General features: G+C 45.3%; 1 protein-coding gene across 1 annotated transcript in view; it reads left to right on the top strand.

Moving 5' to 3' along the window:
• The window catches only part of TMPRSS3 (transmembrane serine protease 3), a 121,846-nt gene that overhangs the window by 74,620 nt on the left and 27,428 nt on the right, over positions 1-19,798 (top strand). The window contains exons 4-7 of the mRNA XM_029579209.1: positions 5,473-5,596; positions 5,983-6,111; positions 9,122-9,165; positions 14,832-14,997. Of these exons, the coding sequence (XP_029435069.1) occupies positions 5,473-5,596; positions 5,983-6,111; positions 9,122-9,165; positions 14,832-14,997 (463 nt within the window). The remainder of the gene's footprint in view (positions 1-5,472; positions 5,597-5,982; positions 6,112-9,121; positions 9,166-14,831; positions 14,998-19,798) is intronic.

Consider the following 19,798-nt stretch of genomic DNA (forward strand, 5'->3'; position numbering starts at 1 on the left):
GTCTTGAGTTCCTGGATATATTTTCTCATTTGTTGTTGGATGCCATGGCCTGACAAATCAGTGGGCTCAAACTCGAATAGGCCACGTTTTCTCTTATAATAAGCATGCACTAAATCTTTTAACAACTTTGAAATCAAATGCTTCCAAGTTTGAGACTGCTGAGAGAGATCAATAAAAGGAACAAGGTCTTTTATTGATTATATTTTTTTTCCTATAAATGTGCAACCTTAGATATAGAAATACTTTATTATGTGAAGAAAAGAGATTTGAGAGATACTGAACAATAAGGAGTTTAATGAGAATAAACAGGAAAAGGTATGTAGTCAAGTTTCATTAAATACAAAAATTAGAGTTGATAGGTGTCAGTTCTAGTTATGGGCAAGCCACACATTTACTAGGACACAGGCTAGCATGCAAAGAGATCAGAAGGAGCTTAAATCAGATGCGAGATGTATTAAATGAGGGATTGTTTTACTGTGTACCAATTCCAAAACAAGTCAGAATATCTTTGTCTTTCTAAACTGCTCACACAAGGGAAAGATTTCTGCCAATTTAAACAAACCATAACTAGCTGATCAGTACAATATATTCATTTAGAATAGATGACTACCATGTCCCCAGGTTTGAACAACAAACAAAGGAATTACAGGGATTTTAAACTATAAAGCCTCATCCTGTCTCTAACCACAATTTACTAAAGATATTACTGAGACTTTTTACAAAAGACTATCACTCAGTCTATCACCTTAATTCAAAAGGTACCAAAGGGATTTTCAATAATCTAAAATCTCATCAGTCTGATCAAAATTAAAGATTTTACGGATACTTTCTATAAGTGTCACCTAGCCTTGAACCGAAATGCAAAAGGCTTTACAAGGACTTTTAGTTATATGTCCCACCAAATTCCTGGTGCATACAGCATACATACTATAAATTTACTCAACTAGAGATCCTCAGGAAAATTTGGGACAGACATGCCCTTAAAATGTAATAATGAATAATAGTAATAATCTGGGTTGTGGGTCTACCTTCCAGAGGCAGTGAGAATAGTAAAATAAAGTACATATCACCAATCAAAGCAACAACTATGATGGCCGACCTAACCCTTCCCTCCTGGGCAGTATCCCTGGGAGACCCATCCTCAGTGTGAGAGGACAATGCACCACCTGGAGAGTAGGTCCTTGCTACAGGATCCTTTCCTGCTGCGCCAAGTTGATGCTCTCTGACCATGAGACCTTCTTCCTCCAAGGCAGCACCAGGGTTGCCAGACTGGAGTTGGGACTTGGCTACTATGTCCCTGAAAGTCTCATCTACTTACCTCTCTGTCTGCCCCAGAGACTGCAGGCCTGCCATTCTAGCCTCCAGAGACTGGACTCGTTATCTGAGAGACAGAAGCTCTCTGCACCGGGGGCACACATACAACCTCTCACTGGCGGGTAAAAAAATCATACATGTGACACACTCGATGCAAAAGCCTGGAAGGCCCCCCTCTTAGCTTTTGCCTGCTTCTGATACTAGCTATTTAAAACAAACACACAAAACTGTTTATTGGCACTTCAAAGTGGATTACATGCAGATACGGTAGGCATTTCCCTATCCCTAGAGGGCTGATAATCTAAGGAGTGAATTTTAAAAGCATTGCGCGCGTTAAAAGGTCCATGTACACCAGTATGTGGGACGTGCGTGAGCGCCGTGGATTTTAAAAGCCACTAATTACTCGTGGATATGCACGTGCTCGAGCAAAAAAAAAAAGGGAGGCGGCAGCAGAGGAATGGGGCATGGGCATTCCGGACCGGGCCTACAGTTACGCACGCAAACCCGCATTTTAAAACCAGAGGCTGCAGCGCACGGCGGCTTGTTAACCGCGTGACAGGTCCAGGTCAACAGGGGAGCATGCAGGGAATCAGAGGGTCTGGATGACCTCGAGATAGATTGGGCAAACTGCTTGGTAAAACTGGGAATGCCCTTCATGCAAGCATGTTTTAACATCTGCTTACCTGTGCTTGTTAAAGCCTACAAAGTCCTAAGGAAGATACAGGAAGTACATTTGTTTGAATAGCAGCTTGACGGTAGGAGCATACAGGCTTATTTTAATCATACACGTGCGAGCATGTGCATGGTTTAAATTCCAATGTATGTCCGCTCGCATGCCTCTATGGGTGCCCGCATGCTTGTTTTAAAGATACTGTCCAAGTGTGTGCCTGGGGCAATGGAGGGTAAAGTGACTTGCCCAAGGTCACAAGGAGCGGCAGTGGGATCTGAACCCTGGATTCGCTGGTTCACAGCCCGCTCTTCTAACCACCAGGCTTCTCCTCTATTCTTATACCACGTTGGGAGCCCTCTTTCCTCCTTCAGCTGATGTCCAGAATATAGGGGCCAGTCACAGTTTCAGGGCCAATCCTATCTTCCCAAGCTTCTCATTCTTCCTGCACATTGACCACTGGGATGCTGAGGTTCTACCGGCGAGGCCCTAGCTGCATGAGGGTAGGGATAAATGCACAGTCTCTCCAGTCCCACAAGTTCCACTCCATCTTTCTCACAATGCTACTCGCTCCTGCACATCTCAGCAGCCTTGTTCTTGAATTTGGATAAAGCAGGCTGGACACCTGAAGTGGTATTTTCAGAAGCCGTTTGGCAAAGTCCCTCATGAGAGGCTTCTAAGAAAACTAAAAAGTCATGGGATAGGAGGCAATGTCCTTTCGTGGATTACAAACTGGTTAAAAGACCGGAAACAGAGAGTAGGATTAAATGGTCAATTTTCTCAGTGGAAAAGGGTAAACAGTGGAGTGCCTCAGGGATCTGTACTTGGACCGGTGCTTTTCAATATATTTATAAATGATCTGGAAAGGGGTATGATGTGTGAGGTGCTTAAATTAGCGGATGAGACAGAATTATGCAGAGTAATTAAATCTCAAGCCAATTGTGATAAAATTGTTGATAAAATCCTTGTGAGACTGGAAGACTGGGCTTCCAAATGGCAGATGAAATTTAATGTGGACCCTTGCTGTGGTTACACGATGTTAGGTTCCATATTAGGAGTTACCACCCAGGAATGAGATTTAAGTGTCATAGTGGATAATACATTGAAATCGTTGGCTCGGTGTGCTGTGGCAGTTAAAAAAGCAAACAGAATGTTAGGAATTATTAGGAAGGGAATGGAAAATAAAACAGAAAATGTCATAATGCCTCTATATCACTCCATGGTGAGACCGCACCTTGAATACTGTGTACAATTCTGGTCGCCGCATCTCAAAAAGGATATAGTTGCACTGGAGAAAGAACAGAGAAGGGTGACCAAAATTATAAAGGGGATGGAACAGCTCCCCTATGAGAAAAGGCTGAAGAGGTTAGGGCTGATCAGTTTGGAGAAGAGAAGGCTGAGGGGGGACAAGACAGAGGTCTACAAAATTATGAATTAACTTGAACGGGTAAATGTGAATCTGTTATTTATTCTTTCGGATAATACAAGGACTAGGAGGCACTGCATGAAGTAAGCAAGTAGCTCATTTAAAAGAAATCAAATAAAATTATTTTTCACTCAACTCATAATGAAGCTCTGGAATTCATTGCCAGAGGATGTGGTTACGGCAGCTAATGTAGATGGGTTTAAAAAAGTTTTGAATAAGTTGCTAGAGCAGAAGTGCATAAACTGTTGTTAATCAATAAGGATTAGTAGCTTGAGATCTATTCATTTAATGTTTAGTTAGAAACATAGAAACAGAAAATGATGGCAGTAAAAGGTCAATCAGCCAATCCAGTCTGCCCAGCAAGCTTCCACACTTATTTTCCCATACTTATCTGTTTCAACAACCTTGTTGGTAACTGTTTGATTGGTTATTTGCCAGGTACTTGTGACTTGGATTGGCCACTGTTGGAAACAGGATACTGGGCTTGATGGACCCTTGGTCTGACCCAGTATGGCCTGTTCTTATGTTTACTGTAACTCAGGAAAACTTTATAAAAATCACAGAAATGAATCTTGCAGTCTCTTGATGCAGTCTGAAAGAAAACGTCAAGAGGTCCATATTCAGTAGGCTGGCTAGTGGACACGTTATCTGGCTAAAGTCAACCAGATAACTTGTCCCATATAGTCAGTGGTAGAAATGTCCTGTTGAATAAACCAGCCTAAAGTTATCCATGTACATATAGCCAGATAACTATAAAAACCTAACCGGCTATGTTTCAATATAATTGTGAAGGCTTTTCATTATCCGACCTTGTGTGGCCGGATAAAGTGCTACTTAACCAGTTATCTCAGAAAAGTAGCGCTGTCATCTACTGAACTAATGAAAAAATGTTGCCCCCGTCCCCTTCCCTCCCTTCCTCTCCCCCAAAGCATAATTCAAGCCATACATGGTATCCTAACCCATCCCCCAACAATCCCCCGGGAATTGTAAACCGAGCCTCCGTCCCGATTGTACCTTCCAAACGAGCTTATCCTGCCTCCCCCCCTTTCCCACCCACAAGGAAAATAAATGTCGCTCCCACACCCCTTCCTCCCTCCTCTGCCTCTCCCCATCCCCCCGCTGAGAAGAAACGGGTAGCGGGGGGATGGGGAGAGGCAGAGGAGGGAGGAAGGGGTGTGGGAGCGACATTTATTTTCCTTGTGGGTGGGAAAGGGGGGGAGGCAGGATAAGCTCGTTTGGAAGGTACAATCGGGCCAGGGGCCGGGTTCACGATCCCGGTTCACAACTGTCAGAAGCAGGTCTAACGTTCTCTGCTGACCGGGCTGGATGTACCCCGTATTAGTCTAGGTTAGCCGGATATCTCAGCCCCCCCCCCCCCACCCCCGAATGCCCCTTTTTATCTGGCTAAATTATAGGTTATATAAGGGCGTGCTTGACCCCAAGGTGGGGAAAAATCTTAGAGTTGGCGCAAAAAATGCCCAAAACTCTGCTTAGAGATGGAAAAGGGAGAAGTTAGTGGTAAGGGAACGAGATCCCGCTTCCATTCACGTGGCAGACTGATGAGCCTTGGAAGCTTGAAAACTCCACTTAGGCAGCTGGTAAAGTCGATTGGATCTGGCTTTGGTTGGTCAAAAATGAGGGGACCTAAGTTTATTAAGAACATATGTCATAAAGAACAGGCTAATCTAGTCCTGATTACACTGCACAGTATGCATGGATTTATATCTTTACACTTCCCTAAGATAACAGGAACTACATCTCCATGCATGCAATAGGGCACAACTAGGACTAAATCAGCCTGCTCCTTATTTATTTATTATGGGGCCAATATGCAAAAGATTTACTTGGCTAAAATCTGATTTTAACTGTGTACATATACACAGTTAAAAAGCTGGCAACATTTGTGTTGCTAAAATCTCAAGCTGCATGTATTTAAACAAGTCATAAAGGAAATAGGTCAGGGCAGTCTTTAGCACGATATTCAGACTTTGGTGAATGTCTGAGCAGAATCTCGGGCCATATTCTAACTGTGCTCCCCTGGCTCTTTGTGTCCTTGTGATCTCAGTCAGGCTGAGTGGGAAAAATGCTGTGCTGCAGGTGTTCACATCTGGCTCCTGGAGAACCGTCTGTTCCGAGGACTGGAAGGTGCTATATGGAAACATGACATGTAAACAGCTGGGATTCCCAAGGTAAGGAAAGGGAGAGTAACTGCATGAGGAAAGCTTTCCCACCTCCTTCCCGTGGCTGCCCAGCCCCTGCGGTGGGATCCTGCAGTGCCGGCTGTCTTTGAAGAGCGGTGGAACGTGCGGTCGCCGCTGTGGTTTCACTTAATTTTACTGGGGGCAGGAAAAGGCCTCTCCTGCGTCCATCTGGCCTGGGAGGTCGGTCTCCCCCACTAATTATGTGTTAACTGAAAACGTTCCTTTCCACTTACCCTTACTTGTGCTACAGAGGGTTAGGTGGGGCTGGGGTGGCAGCAGCAGAACTGATAATGGGAAATGAAGCATGGGCCTCGGTCCTGTCAGAGAGGCAGACCTGGGCATGTCCTGAAATCTCTTGCATTTGTGATCTGCAGTTACGTGAGCTCAGGGTCTCTGCCTCTGGTGGCAGTGGAGGAGGAATTTCAAAGGCGCTTTGTTTCTGTCACGCAAGCACCACCAACCCTGGGCCACATGACGCCCCTCCACCAGGTGACGTATCCACGGTAAGCTTCATGCTCGTCTGAGAAATGTGGCACTGCGGAGGTGCCAGGAAGCTCGAGCGGAGGAGGAGTAATGACACGGTCGCACACAGGGCCCGGTGGAAATGCTCTCCAAGCTCACATTTCCCTTCCTGCTCCTGTAGTCCTTGACATAGATGTCGGGTCTGTTTAGAAAACAGAAAGGTTGTGCCGCAGGACTCCCGGCCCGATTCCCACCTTTCCCATCCATTTTACAAAAGCCCCCTGCTGTCTGAGCCTGTCCTGCCCCCAACCCTTCCAGCAGGAAATTTAAAAAAGTGAAACTAAGCTATCGGCACTGGCCCTCCCCTCCCCTGTAAATCCAACAGAAAATAAGGTCCCCACCTCTCCTTTCCCCTACCCCCATTCCAGGTCCCAAACCCTAACACTCCTGACACCCAGTACCTGCGAGACCTGCGAGACCCCAGGTTCCAGAGCTGGGACTGTGCTACGCTGGGATCCAGGGCGCCTCCCGGTGTGGCTCAGGCAGCAGGGCTGGAAGCATAAGGTCTCGGCGGAGCTGAGGATATTTTTGCGCTCACAATTCCACCCTCCCCCCCAGGTAATTTTTAAAAGGCTGTTTACGTGCATAAAACTGGGGTTTATACGGGTAAATCCTTTTGAAAATGAGCCCCTATGTACACACAATATTAAGAGTTACCGTTCACAAAGAAAGAACCTTGGCGTTGTGTTCGGTGCATTCAAATTATCAGTACAGCGGCGGCCAAAAAAGTAACACGAGGTTTAGGCAATATTAGGAAAGGAATAGAAAATAGGACTGGGAATATAAAAATGAAATCAGATTTTGCAGAATAGAAAAGTGATAAATAAAATAAAAAAATAAATAAAAATGCCTGTCTATTGATGAAAGATGGGACCAGACCTTCTTGAGCTCTGCTCACCACATCTTTAAAAGGGAATATGGCAGAACTAGAAAAAGTACAGAGAAGGGCAACACAAATGATTAAAGGGATGGAATGGCTCCCAGAAGGCTGAACATGTTAGGGCTCTCAGCTTGGAGAGGGGACAGGGAGCCTCTTTCCTGTTATGTAATGGAGAAGGTCGGGATCACACTCAGTCCCAGGTGGAACTGCTGGACCATCCAGCAGCCCTGAGGCATGGATTATTCGGTGGAACTGGGCGGCGGGAAGGATAGAGCTCCAGGGCAAAAGCTGTGGGAGTGGCTCTTTGCTATCTCATTAGATGAATCATGCAGATGGATGTAGGTGCCGAATAAATAGATGGGACACTCTGGATGGGTGTCCAACTCAATATTGCAGATCTTTCAAGGTAGATAACTGGCTCTATGCACATTTGATTCCGGTCACATCCATGTCGCAAAGTAATTCTCCAAATCTCTTTTTATCTGTGATAGTGGAGCTCAGAAATGGTGACACCCTCCCCGATATGGAGCAGTAAGCATCCCCGGTGGCAGAACGTATCCTAGATATGGTGCAATCCCTTCCAAAACAAAAGCTGAGGTTCTCCAAAACCTCCAGTCCTCCTTCCAGGGCAGAGTCTCTGGTGGGGATCTCCAGATGCCAGACTTCTTACTGCTGGTTCTCCTCTCCAGATGCTAAACAATATGGGATCTTTCAGATGAATGCAGCAGGGAAACAGCTCCTCCAATTTTCCCATGACTTGGATAGGAAGGGCAACAGAACAAACTTCCTTCCCCCCCCCCCCAAAAAAAAAGATCTCCCCCATGAAAATACTCAAACACTCCAAACAAAACCATCACTGTCCATCCACAGGGTGTGAGATGGGAACAGCAGGTCTTCTCTCATCTCAGTCCTTTCCTTCTTGGGCAAGTACAAGGGGATCCAGAAAACCACCAAAAAATAGCATTCAAAATTCCTTAAACAAGATACAAATCCCTGAGGCAAGCTCACCCGACAGGTTGTGGACTAGAGAGGTATACTGCCTCCTTCATATCCTAGGACACCAGGCTGTAAGGCCTAGCCCACCAGAAGAATCACTCCTCATCCTTAGATCTCCCGTTCTGCCTGCCTGAAGCGACAGGAGTTCACCACTCAAGCAGCCTTACAGGGGATGCTATTAAGAAAATGATACGTTCTTCCATCCCAAGGGGGTCTTTACTCATACAATAGAGGTGTATAAATGTATGCATAGTCTGAAGCAAGTTACTAGGGAATGGTTTATTATTCTATCAAATAGTGCTAGGGTTAGGGGACATCCTATGAAAGCAACTGGTAGCAGATTTAAAAAAAAAAAAAATTAAGAATTTATTTTTCAATTTATGCACAATTGAACTATGAAGTTTATTGCCCTACAATCTGCTGAAGGCTAGTAGTATAGCTGAGTTTAAAAAAAGGTTTGGACAATTTTCTAGAGGATGGTTCCATGAACAAATATTAGCCAGATAGACTGGGATGTCTCCATTTATTACTTGGAATGGAGTTCCCTATTAGGATCTGCTGGTTTGGCCACTGTTGGAGACAAGATGCTGGGCTTGATGGATTTGACTGAGTATGGCATATCTTATGTTCTAATGTATGTCTGGGTTATACTGCTTTCCCAGCCACTGGAAAAATATAGCAAAAATGTTACTATTGTAAACACTCTGAAATATTTTTGCTCAGATATTTTAGCTGTTTTGTGCAGCAAATATTTTATTTGCATTTCTTCACTCAGGAGGCCACAGCTATGTGGCAGGTGCAGTCACCCATGACCCTTTGTCTAGGAAACATGATGCATCGCAGGCCATTACATGCACTGACCAGCAAGACAAGAAAACAGCCACTGTGAATGCATGGCCTACCTGCAGGCCTATGCCAGGCCCTTAGCATTGCTTCAGAATGAAACCTTTTCTGTGACGTTCTGGTAAATATAATGAATGTGTTGCATACAAAAACTGCCCAACTGATGGCACTATGGTCACCATTGTTGCTTAATCAACCCCCAATGCCTTCTCTGTCTGGGAAACTTACAGAAAGCTGCCATGTGGTCTAACTCTCCTGTCTTTCCATTACAGAGACCAGTGTACGTCTGGTAGTGTTATCACTTTAAAATGTGTGGGTGAGTATCAAGGGAAGAATGATGTGAGGTGGATCCTTCATTGGCATGCAAGATTGGGGATTGTGTCTTTGTCTTGCTTTATTTATGCAGTGAGCTGACTCCTTTTCAGGTTCTGATATCTTGTGTTGGTGCAGCACAAAAACTCCACATACCTGGGACCTGGGGTCACCCTGAGATTAGTGGGGGAGGGAACGTATGCGTATCATGGCCTCTCTAGTCTGCCCATCCACACCAACTGCTCAGCTTTACAATCTCTGTCATTCCCTCCGAGATCCTCTGTGCTTATCCCATGCTTTCTAGAATTCAGATCCTGTCCTTGTCTCCACCACCTCCATGCACCCAGCACCCCTTCTGGAAAGAAATATTTCCCTAGATTACCCCCTTTCACCCTCATCCTATCAACTTTCTCTGTTCCACCCCCCTCCCACCCAATCCCCACCATCTCTGCCCTCAGCACCACTTCTCCCCTCCAGGGAGGACGCCAGCATTCTTTCCTCTCCTCCCTCCCACCCCCCTTATAAAAGTCACCGCTCACAAACCTGCGCAGGCGTTCTCGAGCGTCAGCTGAATCCCAGTTGCAAGCTCTCCCCCCATGCTGCCTGCAGTGGGTGCGCTCCACCCTCTCCCCTCTCTGCAGCGTTACTGAAGGGGAGCGCCTGGAGCGGTAAAGAGAGAAGCTCGCAGCTTTGTAGCGTTTCTCCCCTGAGGCCCCGCCATTGATGCAACTTTCCTGAGTCTCCGGAGAGTTCCCAGGTACGTTGATGCAGTGCTGAGTTAGCAAGTGACCCAGTTGCTGCAGAGACACTCTAGGACAGTCTCTCACTTTTTGGCTCCCTCCATGATGCATTCTGGCACTCGTAGGATCGATTTGAAAATGGGAGAAGCGGAGACCAGAAATTTCACAATGCACTTGGACGTGAAATTCAAAAACCCAGAGTTAGTCAAAAGTCTCCTGCCAGAAAGCCACGCGGTACCCTAAGCACCCTAAGCCACCAGGCCCTAAGCAGCGTACAAATCAATATACATATAATTAAAGCATATAGGCGACATGTACAAAGACTGCAGCAAATGTATACACGTCTGATCCTGGATAATTAACGTAGACCTTTCCTGGTAAAGGGACAAAAAGCCAAGGGAAGGCCAATTTAAAGAAAAAGATCTTGGCCATTTTCTTGAAGGTTTTATGGGCAGTCCCTCGGCCCAAGTGCCTGAGACAAAGTGTTGGAGCTGCAACCGCGAAGGCTCGCTCCCTCCTGTCTGCTAACCTGAGCTGCCGTCCCGAGGGGACGTCCAGCAAGCTCCCTTGTGCGGAGCGCTAATCCATGGCAACCCACCCAAGGGCCAGCAATTTGCCTACTAGCACAACAGTTTTATATTTAATCCTCCGCTGCACAGGAAGCCAGTGGAGGTCTCAGGGCACAGGTGAGATATGGCGTCGTTCGCTGTAACCTGAGATTAGACGGGCAGTGGCATTGTGGAGCAACTTGAGCGCCTTGGTGACAGTTAATGGGGCTCCAACCATAGATATGAAACATTGCAGTAGTTTCTGATTTTCAGTTCTTGCAGGATAAAGATACTCCATCAGCTAACACTGATTCAATAGAACTTATTCACAGCATCTGGAGAACAAACGTCTGATATAGGTTTTTGACCATAAAGAAAATCCCCTATCCGGAGGTGAACTAAATGAAGGAATACTCATTATAAGTCAAACAATATAAATTTATGCACATACATATTGTGTGTTGGAAGATAATCAAAATCCTAGGCTTGCTAAAAGCTGAAAACAAAAATTAGAGAACCAGCTTTAGAAGGCTATCACTTCTGCAAGTCTAAATGTAACACCCCCATGCTAATGAGGGCAAGATCGTATACAAGTGGCCAATTTCATAAAGAAATATCTCGGTCAGTTTCAAATATTTTCTGCGAGGGAACATTACCCACAGAGGAAAAATGTGATTGTCCAGTGTGGGCTGTTCTGGTCCGTACTGCCCCTTTGCTGGGGAAACAGGAACTCTGAAAGGTTTAACGTAGGCCCTTCATCCCTTCCAAGCCTGGTATCTGTAATCTGGGCCTGGACACAGAAAAACTGAAAGCGTTAGCAAGCTTGTGTTTTGCTCCAAAAGAGTAGGTGACTGCAAAAATTATTCTTTGTTCTTTAATACTGAGTGTTTGCCTTTACGCTAACATTCATAAATGGGAGCACATGATATGTGGCTGTAACCCCAGGCAGGTTCCCATTCACTCCCACCTCCCCAGCCAGATTCCCATTCTCTCTCTCACACACACACACACACACACACATAGGTTCCCATATACATACACCCCCTACACCCCCCCCCCCCCCCCACCAGTCAGGTTCCTATGCACACAGAAACACACACCTCCCAATCAGGGTCCCATTTATAGACACACATCCCAGACAGGTTCCTACACACAAAAACACACACACACCCAGCCAGGCTCCCTTTCACACATACACCCCCCCCCCCCCCCCCCCCCAGCCAGGCTCCCATTCACACATGCACACACCAGTCAGACTCCTATTCACACACACCACGCCCCCCAGGCTAAGCTGTCATTCACACATATCGCACTCCAGTAAGACACTCGTTCATCATTCATTCATTCATTCATTCATTTGTTCACACACACACACACACGCACACACCCTTTGGGAGACATTCTGTTGCTCCTCCTTGTGCATTGGCCCTTGTGCTAATCAAATCTCATGGGGCTAGCACTTCCTCTATGCTAATCTCATGCATTATAAGATCAGCAATGAGCACTGACTAGCTGCACGTGTTTTGGACAGTGCATGCCGGCACCGAGAAGGAGCAGGAGAATGGGCTCCTTCTTTTTTTCTTTGGCAGCCGATGTGATGGGGTCCACCGGTAGCCTCGCGGGCCTCATCCTCTTCTTGGCTGCCTCCCTGAGTGTGCCGCCTTGTGCAATTGCATGGTGTGCACACCTGGTAGGCCTGGCCTGACGTGGTGGTAAGACATGTGGAGAAGGAGGCTAACAGGCCGATACAGAAAGAAACAAGGGGGAGTGGGCGCGCGATTCAGTATTTAAATGAGGAGTCGCGCTAATAAGGAGGTGCTAGGGACAATAGCGTGTCCCTAGCACCTTCTTATTAGCAGTAGAAGTGGCTGTCAGCGGGTCTGGACAACCGATGCTCAATTTTACCGGCGTCGGTGTCCAAACCCGCTGACATTCATGAGTTAGGAAAACGGACGCTGGTAAAATTGAGCGTCCGTTTTGCTAAATGCTAACCGGCGGACAGATGTTTTTTTACTTTTTTAATTTTTGGTTCCTCCAACTTAATATTGTTATGATATTAAGTCAGAGGGTGTACAGAAAAGCAATATTTTCCGTACACATTTCCGAGTGTAAAATGTGCGGCTTGGCCGCACATTTTATTTTCAGTATCCCGGGGACTAGCTAATAGCCTCATCAACCTGCATTTGCATGTGATGAGCGCTATTAGTTTTCAGGGTGGTGAGTTGGCCGCTCGCTTTCAATGCATTTTTGACGCGCTAAACCCCTTACTGAATAAAGGGTAATAGACGCGCAGTGAAAACACGCAGTCAATTGCATGCTAAACTGTATCGGCCTGAAGGTGTTGAATTCAGTATGGAATCTTGTATGCTTATCTACCCAGAATGGCAAAGAAGGATTGGGGTAACCTGCATGGAGCGGCAGTTAAACCCCTCAAGTAGCAGTGCTGCTACATCAGGCTTCCAAGAAAGAAAGCATTTGAAAACCTGAACAGAGAGGCATTTATAACCATAACAGCTGTGGTACATCTACATCAGACTTCCAAGAAGATTTTTCATGAATATGCCATAGCTCAAGGCTAAAGAAACTGGGGCCACGTAGTTAAGGCACCACCAGCTTTGCACCATGAAGACTGCTGAAACTTGGATGGGGAGGACACTGGCACTTCCTGGCTGCTAATCATGTGAGAGCAGCAGCCAGGAAGTGCTGGCCCAACCCACAAGTTTAAAAAATACTTGCTATGCCGGGATGGGACGGCTGGCAGAACTCACTCCACAGTCTGAAATCAGGCCACTGCCTGCCCATTCCATATTTAGCAGATGGCAGAACTCATCTTGCAAGCTGCTGAAAAAGGAGGCCACGCCCACAAACCCGCCTAACCTGACCCGTGGCAGCTGATGGAGCTCACCCCGCCAGCTGATGGAGAACAAGGAACCGCTGCACTTTTGTATGTCCAGGTCAATCAGAATAATCAAAACCAGGCTGGGATCTAGCATCATTCATAACTACCTGGGGATTTTTTTGCTACAATTTTATATTAATCCCTTTCCCAATATGCCTAGTCTGGTCATTGTAGCAATAGTCCTAGTCCAGATGTTATTCACCCAGGCTCTTTCCAGAACCCTGCAATCATGAGCCTTGAATCTGGTCACTAGGTGTTACCCTTAAGGAATAACTACAACATCCTCCACCGACACTCCAGGGGAAGAGGGGGAGGGGGATAGGGGTGACTGTGAATGTTGCTTTTATGGCATTTCCAGCATGACCTGACATGACCCAGGGAGTGGAAGACCTGACTTGGGGAATGAGGATCAAATTGTGAACATTCTGAAAGCAGAGTGCAACAATACTACTAAGCCACTGACAGTGCTGGCCTTTGGGTAGGCATGTTGGCTGGTCGCCTGGAGCGCTATCAGCTGAAGGGCATTCTGGGCACCGCTGGCATCATCTGTTATGTTGAAGAGCTGGTAGGGAGCAGATTTTTGCCCAGGGTGCCATTTGCTCTAGAGTTGGCCCTGGCCACTGGGCTGGTTGAAGGACTCCCAAACTTGATGAGGATTTAGAGTGAAGCTATAACCAATTACATGACAAAGAGAAATTATCTCTGTTTTTCAACAAAGTCGACAAACTACACAAATCCTTCCAGAAAGGGTCAAACTAAAGACTCTGGAAGCTCATTAAATCCATTTATGGGATGGGACTGACCCTTCTATAATAATACTTATCTCAGATGAAGGTGAAAACCCAAGAATCCTGCCAGGCTGGTATGACTGTGACTAGGTTAACTGATTGGATAAGGCACTTCTGGACAGCAGTGATTCAACCTTGGGTGAGATAATCCCATGATAGAGTTGTATCCTGCTGTTACTAGAACTAAAAACAGATGCTAAAGGCTGTCATAATGTGTCATCAATCCAATGCCTTATATCTGTCCATTATTGTCGGAACATAATAAATGAGAGGTAGATATTCTGTGGAACAGTGAGCAGGAAAGTTACTCAGGTACCTTTTCCTGGATACTCAGTGGTACATATCTGTAGGACAGGTATTTTTCCCACCAGACTTACCCAGCTAACTTTTGCCAGGGAGGTGCTGAATATCAGCACTCACCAACTAAATATTAACCATGTCTCTGAAATGCTTCTATGCTTCTATCACCACCTTCTTTATCTGGATAAATTCTGTCCAGACAAAATTTAGTTGGGCAGTGGGAGAAAATTTTCAGTTCTCAGCTTTTGTTTGGGTAACTCTGAAAGTTACCTGGATTTTGAATATCAACCTCTAAAAATATTTCAGTTGTACTTTTCTGAATTCTAAGAAATATATTTTTAAGGACTGTTACAGGTAGAAGCGTCACATTTCTTTCACTCTCTCTGTTCCCACAGTGTGTGGTAGAAGGCCCAAATTTATGACACGCATAGTTGGTGGAAATGCGTCATCTGAAGGCCAGTGGCCATGGCAGGTCAGTCTTCAGTTTCAAGGAATCCATTTGTGTGGTGGATCTCTGATAACCTCTCAGTGGATTGTAACAGCTGCCCATTGTGTTAATGAGTAAGTACCTTTCTATACCATCACCTTACACTCAGGTTTCTTCTCAGGGTGCCATGTCAAAAAGGGTGAATGGTAGACACTGGAGCACGACAGCAAAGATTCATATCCCAGGCTAATGGATATTGTTCTTATAGCCTGTAGAATAAAAGGCAGGGTTAATGGTGAGAACATACAACCAGTTCAAGTATGACAGTAGATGATTTATAGAAGGAAGGTTCCTACTCTTTATTACACAGGAGGTTGCTGTACAGGCCCCAGTACAGTTGGGATATGGATTAGGTGGTACAAAGAAAATGTCTCTGTGATGCATGAATGATGATCCCTCATAGAGACCTTTAATCTGCCTTAAGTAAGGGTGAAATCAGCCTGGAGCCTGTATATTGTGTGTCCAGAAATTTTTTTTTTTGTAATAGATCCATTTCATTAATTCTTTATTGTTAATCACCAAAAGCAGTAGATCTACTGTTATCTGTAGTTCTTCCTCTGTGGAGGAACCACAGAGAACAGTATTTTTGATTTTTTCATAAGCCCGTGATTTGCGGAATGACTTAACGCCAGCTCTGGGGCTGGCATTAAATTTGCCACGTTGAGATGTGTATTGGGTGCCTGAGGATTCACAGGATCAGGGGTGCAATAGCTAATAGCTTCATTTGCATAGAATTTACATGTGATGAGCACAATCATCTACGCAGTTGTTTGGGCACATGTTTTGGACATGCTAAACCCCTTATTGCATCAGGTGTTAGTCTAGCGTGTTCAACTACTCTTTAACCTGTGCGCTAGGCTGGGCATACTTTATTGCAACGGCCCTCTCTATGCGTAGATTATTACTGCCAAGAAAATCTCTCTTAATACTACTAAGCAGTCTCCTGAGCTCTCTTCCAGCATGTCCCACTTCCATACCCAACAAAAGGAGTGCAAGGGACTATACCACTCCTTCCTTGTGCTAATGACATTCTAGGTCTTACATTTCTTCATGGTGGATGCATGGAACAGCCACATGGGCAGGTGATGCAAACAAAATTATTACCATAATTTTGGAAAGGCTTGGGATAGAAACTGAGGATTTTTAGAAGAGAGAAACGATGGTAAAGTTGCAGTTCAACCAGGTCTTGGGTACTGCATTAGGACGTGTTAATAGGTAGAGTAGATGACTTTCTGTTCTTTGTATGCCATCCTAATCTGTTGGTATACAGCTCTTGGGAGTCCCAGCAGAAACAGACCAGCTAGAACAACTCCCTTTTACAGGGATCTGCATGTGCGCACATGTCATATGCTGTACACTGTGAAAGCAGGCTGTACCTCAGCTGACTATACAGATTTCTCTGGGAATAGTTTTGTTCTGGAAGAGGAATATAAATTGTAAATCTGTAACATGATATTTACAGTAACTTGTACCTTGCCGTAGACCTCATATCATCAATGGAGAAGTGGTTTCAGTGAATATGGCTGTAACCAGGGGAATGTATAGATTTGATTTCTTTCCAGTACTATATTGACTCCGCCCCCAACCCTGCTCTGTAACGAATATATAACGAATATAGGAATGTGAGCCCTAGGCCACTGTAAGATGCTGGTCAGGCCCTGACAGAGAGTAGCAGATACCCCTGCAGGCTAGCATCAGGAGCAAGAAGTCTTCACCTAGACTAGCCCCTTCTTCCACAGATTGAGCCCTTGGGTTCTGAGGCCCACAAGACTTACGGCAGAGCCAATTTCTGGGTAGACGAGCAGTAGTTGGATCAAAGTACAGGCAACGGTCGGCAGGCGGCAGACAGCAGAGACAAGATCCAGGCAATGGTCGAGACAGGTGGCAGACAGCAGAGATGAAATCCAGGCTACAATTGAGGCAGAAAAGTCAAACCAGGATGAAAGATAAGAAGAGGTGGGCAGGAGGGCACAGACAGGGATAGAACACACAGGAGACCACAGGAGAGACAGGAGGCACAGGAGAAAGCAAGACAAACAAGACGCAGGAACGAGACAAGGAGCAGCTGGAACCAGGAAATGGTAAGGCAGGATAGACAGGAGACAGGGGTGCAGAAGAAATGCACTCCAATGGCAGGCTCTGGCAGACCGGTTGCTGAAGCGCTGATCAAGTGCGAGACCAGCGTTTAAATGTCCCAGGCCTCTGACATCATCAAGGAGCGCTGAAGTGTGCCTTCCCGCCACTGGCATTATACGTTAGGCTGAGTGGTGCGCCTAAGGGAACACAGCCCAGCTATGTTGGAGGAAGCCTGCGAGCTGTGGAGGCCGAGACGGCTGTGGTGGTAAGAGAGCACCAGCTGCAGGGTAGGCACCGGTGAAATATTGCTGGTGAAATGTTACATGCCCCCTAACCGAAAATTATAAATTACCTTTAACACAGAAATCTCAGGTCTTTCGTAAATAGCTAATTTCAGTACTAGTTACATCAATTGATAGTTATTCAAATAGCTAATTAATTAGTCAATTTAATACAATAATTTTCAAATTTATGATGGCAATTTAGAAAATCAAAGATACTTTCAAAGTGGTGCATAATATGCCAAATCATGTTGCTTTGTCGGGTCTTGTCCTGCCATTCCCTGAGTACTATCCAATATTTATGTACAAGGGATCTTAGGAGGTCAGATGCCAGGGCTACAGCTTTGCTAATTTTGGAGGCTGTTTACAGGGCCGGTGCAAAGGTATTAGGCAGCCTAGGTGAACTTTCAACTTTGTGCCACATCCCCCCCCCCCCCCCCCCCCGATTAGTTTAGTTTAGTTTATTCAATTCTTGATTAATACAAAATTGTAGCAAAACATCAATGAAACAAAGTTTCATAATTAAAAGTAAGATGTCCAGTTATGTGTTTTTCAGGATTGTTCTGGAAGGGATGCTAGTGGGATGATCATGAGTGTTGAATTTAATTATCAAAATCTCTGCAGGGCCTGAAAGTTAATTTGGGTGGATGAGGAGTTGGGGGTTGGCACAAGGCTGAAGGTCCACCCAGAGTGCCTAAAACCCTTGCCACTGGCCCTGTAAACAGCTACCAAATGGGCCGCTGCCAAAAGCTCAGTTTTAAAACTGTGCTGACATTCAGTGCAGTTTCTTAACTCACAAGCTTTTTTTTTTTTTTTAAATCCCAATGTTGTGGTAAAGCTTTGGGAGTTACAAACTATGTACAAATCAAAAAAATGTATGTATGTACATTCATTTAAAACGAATGGGCATTCAAAACGAATTGGGTCCAATTTGTTTCCTTTGGAGGTCCCTAAAATGAGTTGTAGGGGACCCCTGAATTAAACAAATCCTATTCATTTCTTTTGTTTAATCCGGTATTCATTTCAATGACCATTATAGGAGAAGAACAGGTGTAATACAGGCAGTTTGTAATTGTTATAGTATAGCAGCCAGCCAGCCAACCAGTCTAGGGAGTCATGTGTGACTTCACTGCCTTGTCAGACCTGGGAAGGACATATTGTAAAGGAGACAACAGAAAACAGCAAAAAGGGCAATGTTAATACTTTATGGTGAGCTCTTTTTGCCTGATACCGTGACTTAAGGTTATAGCCACACTTATGGCTATAACCATAATCAAACTACCGCACCGATATAATATGACATTTTCTTTTGATCTATTTTATGAAATTTTTCCATTTTTTCTTTTATATGCAAATAAAATCTGATTTATAAATCATCATTTCTTTGTCATAATTCATAAGTTCATCACTCTCTCGTTGTCAAAGCACCTTGCAAGATAAAGGTGTGCATTTACAACTTATCTTTGTCTTTTGAGCAGTGTCATTTTGCTTTGTCTTGCTCTGTGTTGTCTGTAATGTCCTGCTCGATGTATCATGCCTGACACTGACAGTCAGTCGACAGGAACCGTCTGCTTCAGGGGCTAGGGAGAGTGCTTAACACATAAAGGGGCCGATTTTAAAAGTTATGCGCGCGGGGTACATTTGTGCGCGCCACCTGGCGTGCACAAATGTACACCCGATTTTATAACATGTGCGCGCTGCCACGCGCACATGTTATAAAATCCGGGGTTGGTGCGCGTAAGGGGGTGCACACTTGTAAACCTTGCGTGCACCGAGCCCTAGGGGAGGCCCGATGGCTTTCCCCGTTCCCTCCAAGGCCGCTCCAAAATCGGAGCGGCCTTGGAGGGAACTTTTTTTTTGGTCCCCCCCACCTTTCCCTCCCTTCCCCTATCTAACCCACTCCCCAGCCCTACATAAATCCCCCCCAGCTTATTTCGTCGAGTTACGCCTCGATGTTTCAGAAAGTTTGGCAGTATATGATGAATGTGTTATCGGTGATTTTTGTTGGTATATTGCAAAAAAAAAAAAAATCAAGAAATACATAACTTTATGAATTGCTGCATTAGCTGAGATGGGTGTGTGTAAGTGTGTGGGTGTGTGTTTGTGCAAGCCTTTCTCTCTCTAACCCTCCCTCTCTCCCTCTGCTAGACTATCCAAATTTGTATTGCTAACTTCAGGGAGTTGGGGAAAAAGACACATTCACCATCTCCTCGTGCTTATCCCAGTTTGCAACCTCTTCTTCACCTCCCCTACATTCATCGCTTTCTCGTCTCTTCCAACATTCACCCCCTCTGAAAATGACCAGGAATTCACTCCTTTATCACCGCCTGTTCCCTACACTGGCAAGAAGGAGAGGGAAAACGACAGAAAGAGAGGAGCTGCATTAAGGAACAGAGTAGCTCCTCCTAACTATGCTCTGTTCACTCCAGTCAAACCTCCTGCCCTCTCTGTTGCCTGCATGCTGCCTGTGAGAGGAGGGGATAGAGCAAGCAGTAAGCAGAATGGCTATTTTGTGCTG

The sequence above is a fragment of the Rhinatrema bivittatum genome, chromosome 15 (assembly GCF_901001135.1).
Source record: "Rhinatrema bivittatum chromosome 15, aRhiBiv1.1, whole genome shotgun sequence".
Taxonomy (NCBI): Eukaryota; Metazoa; Chordata; class Amphibia; order Gymnophiona; family Rhinatrematidae; genus Rhinatrema; species Rhinatrema bivittatum.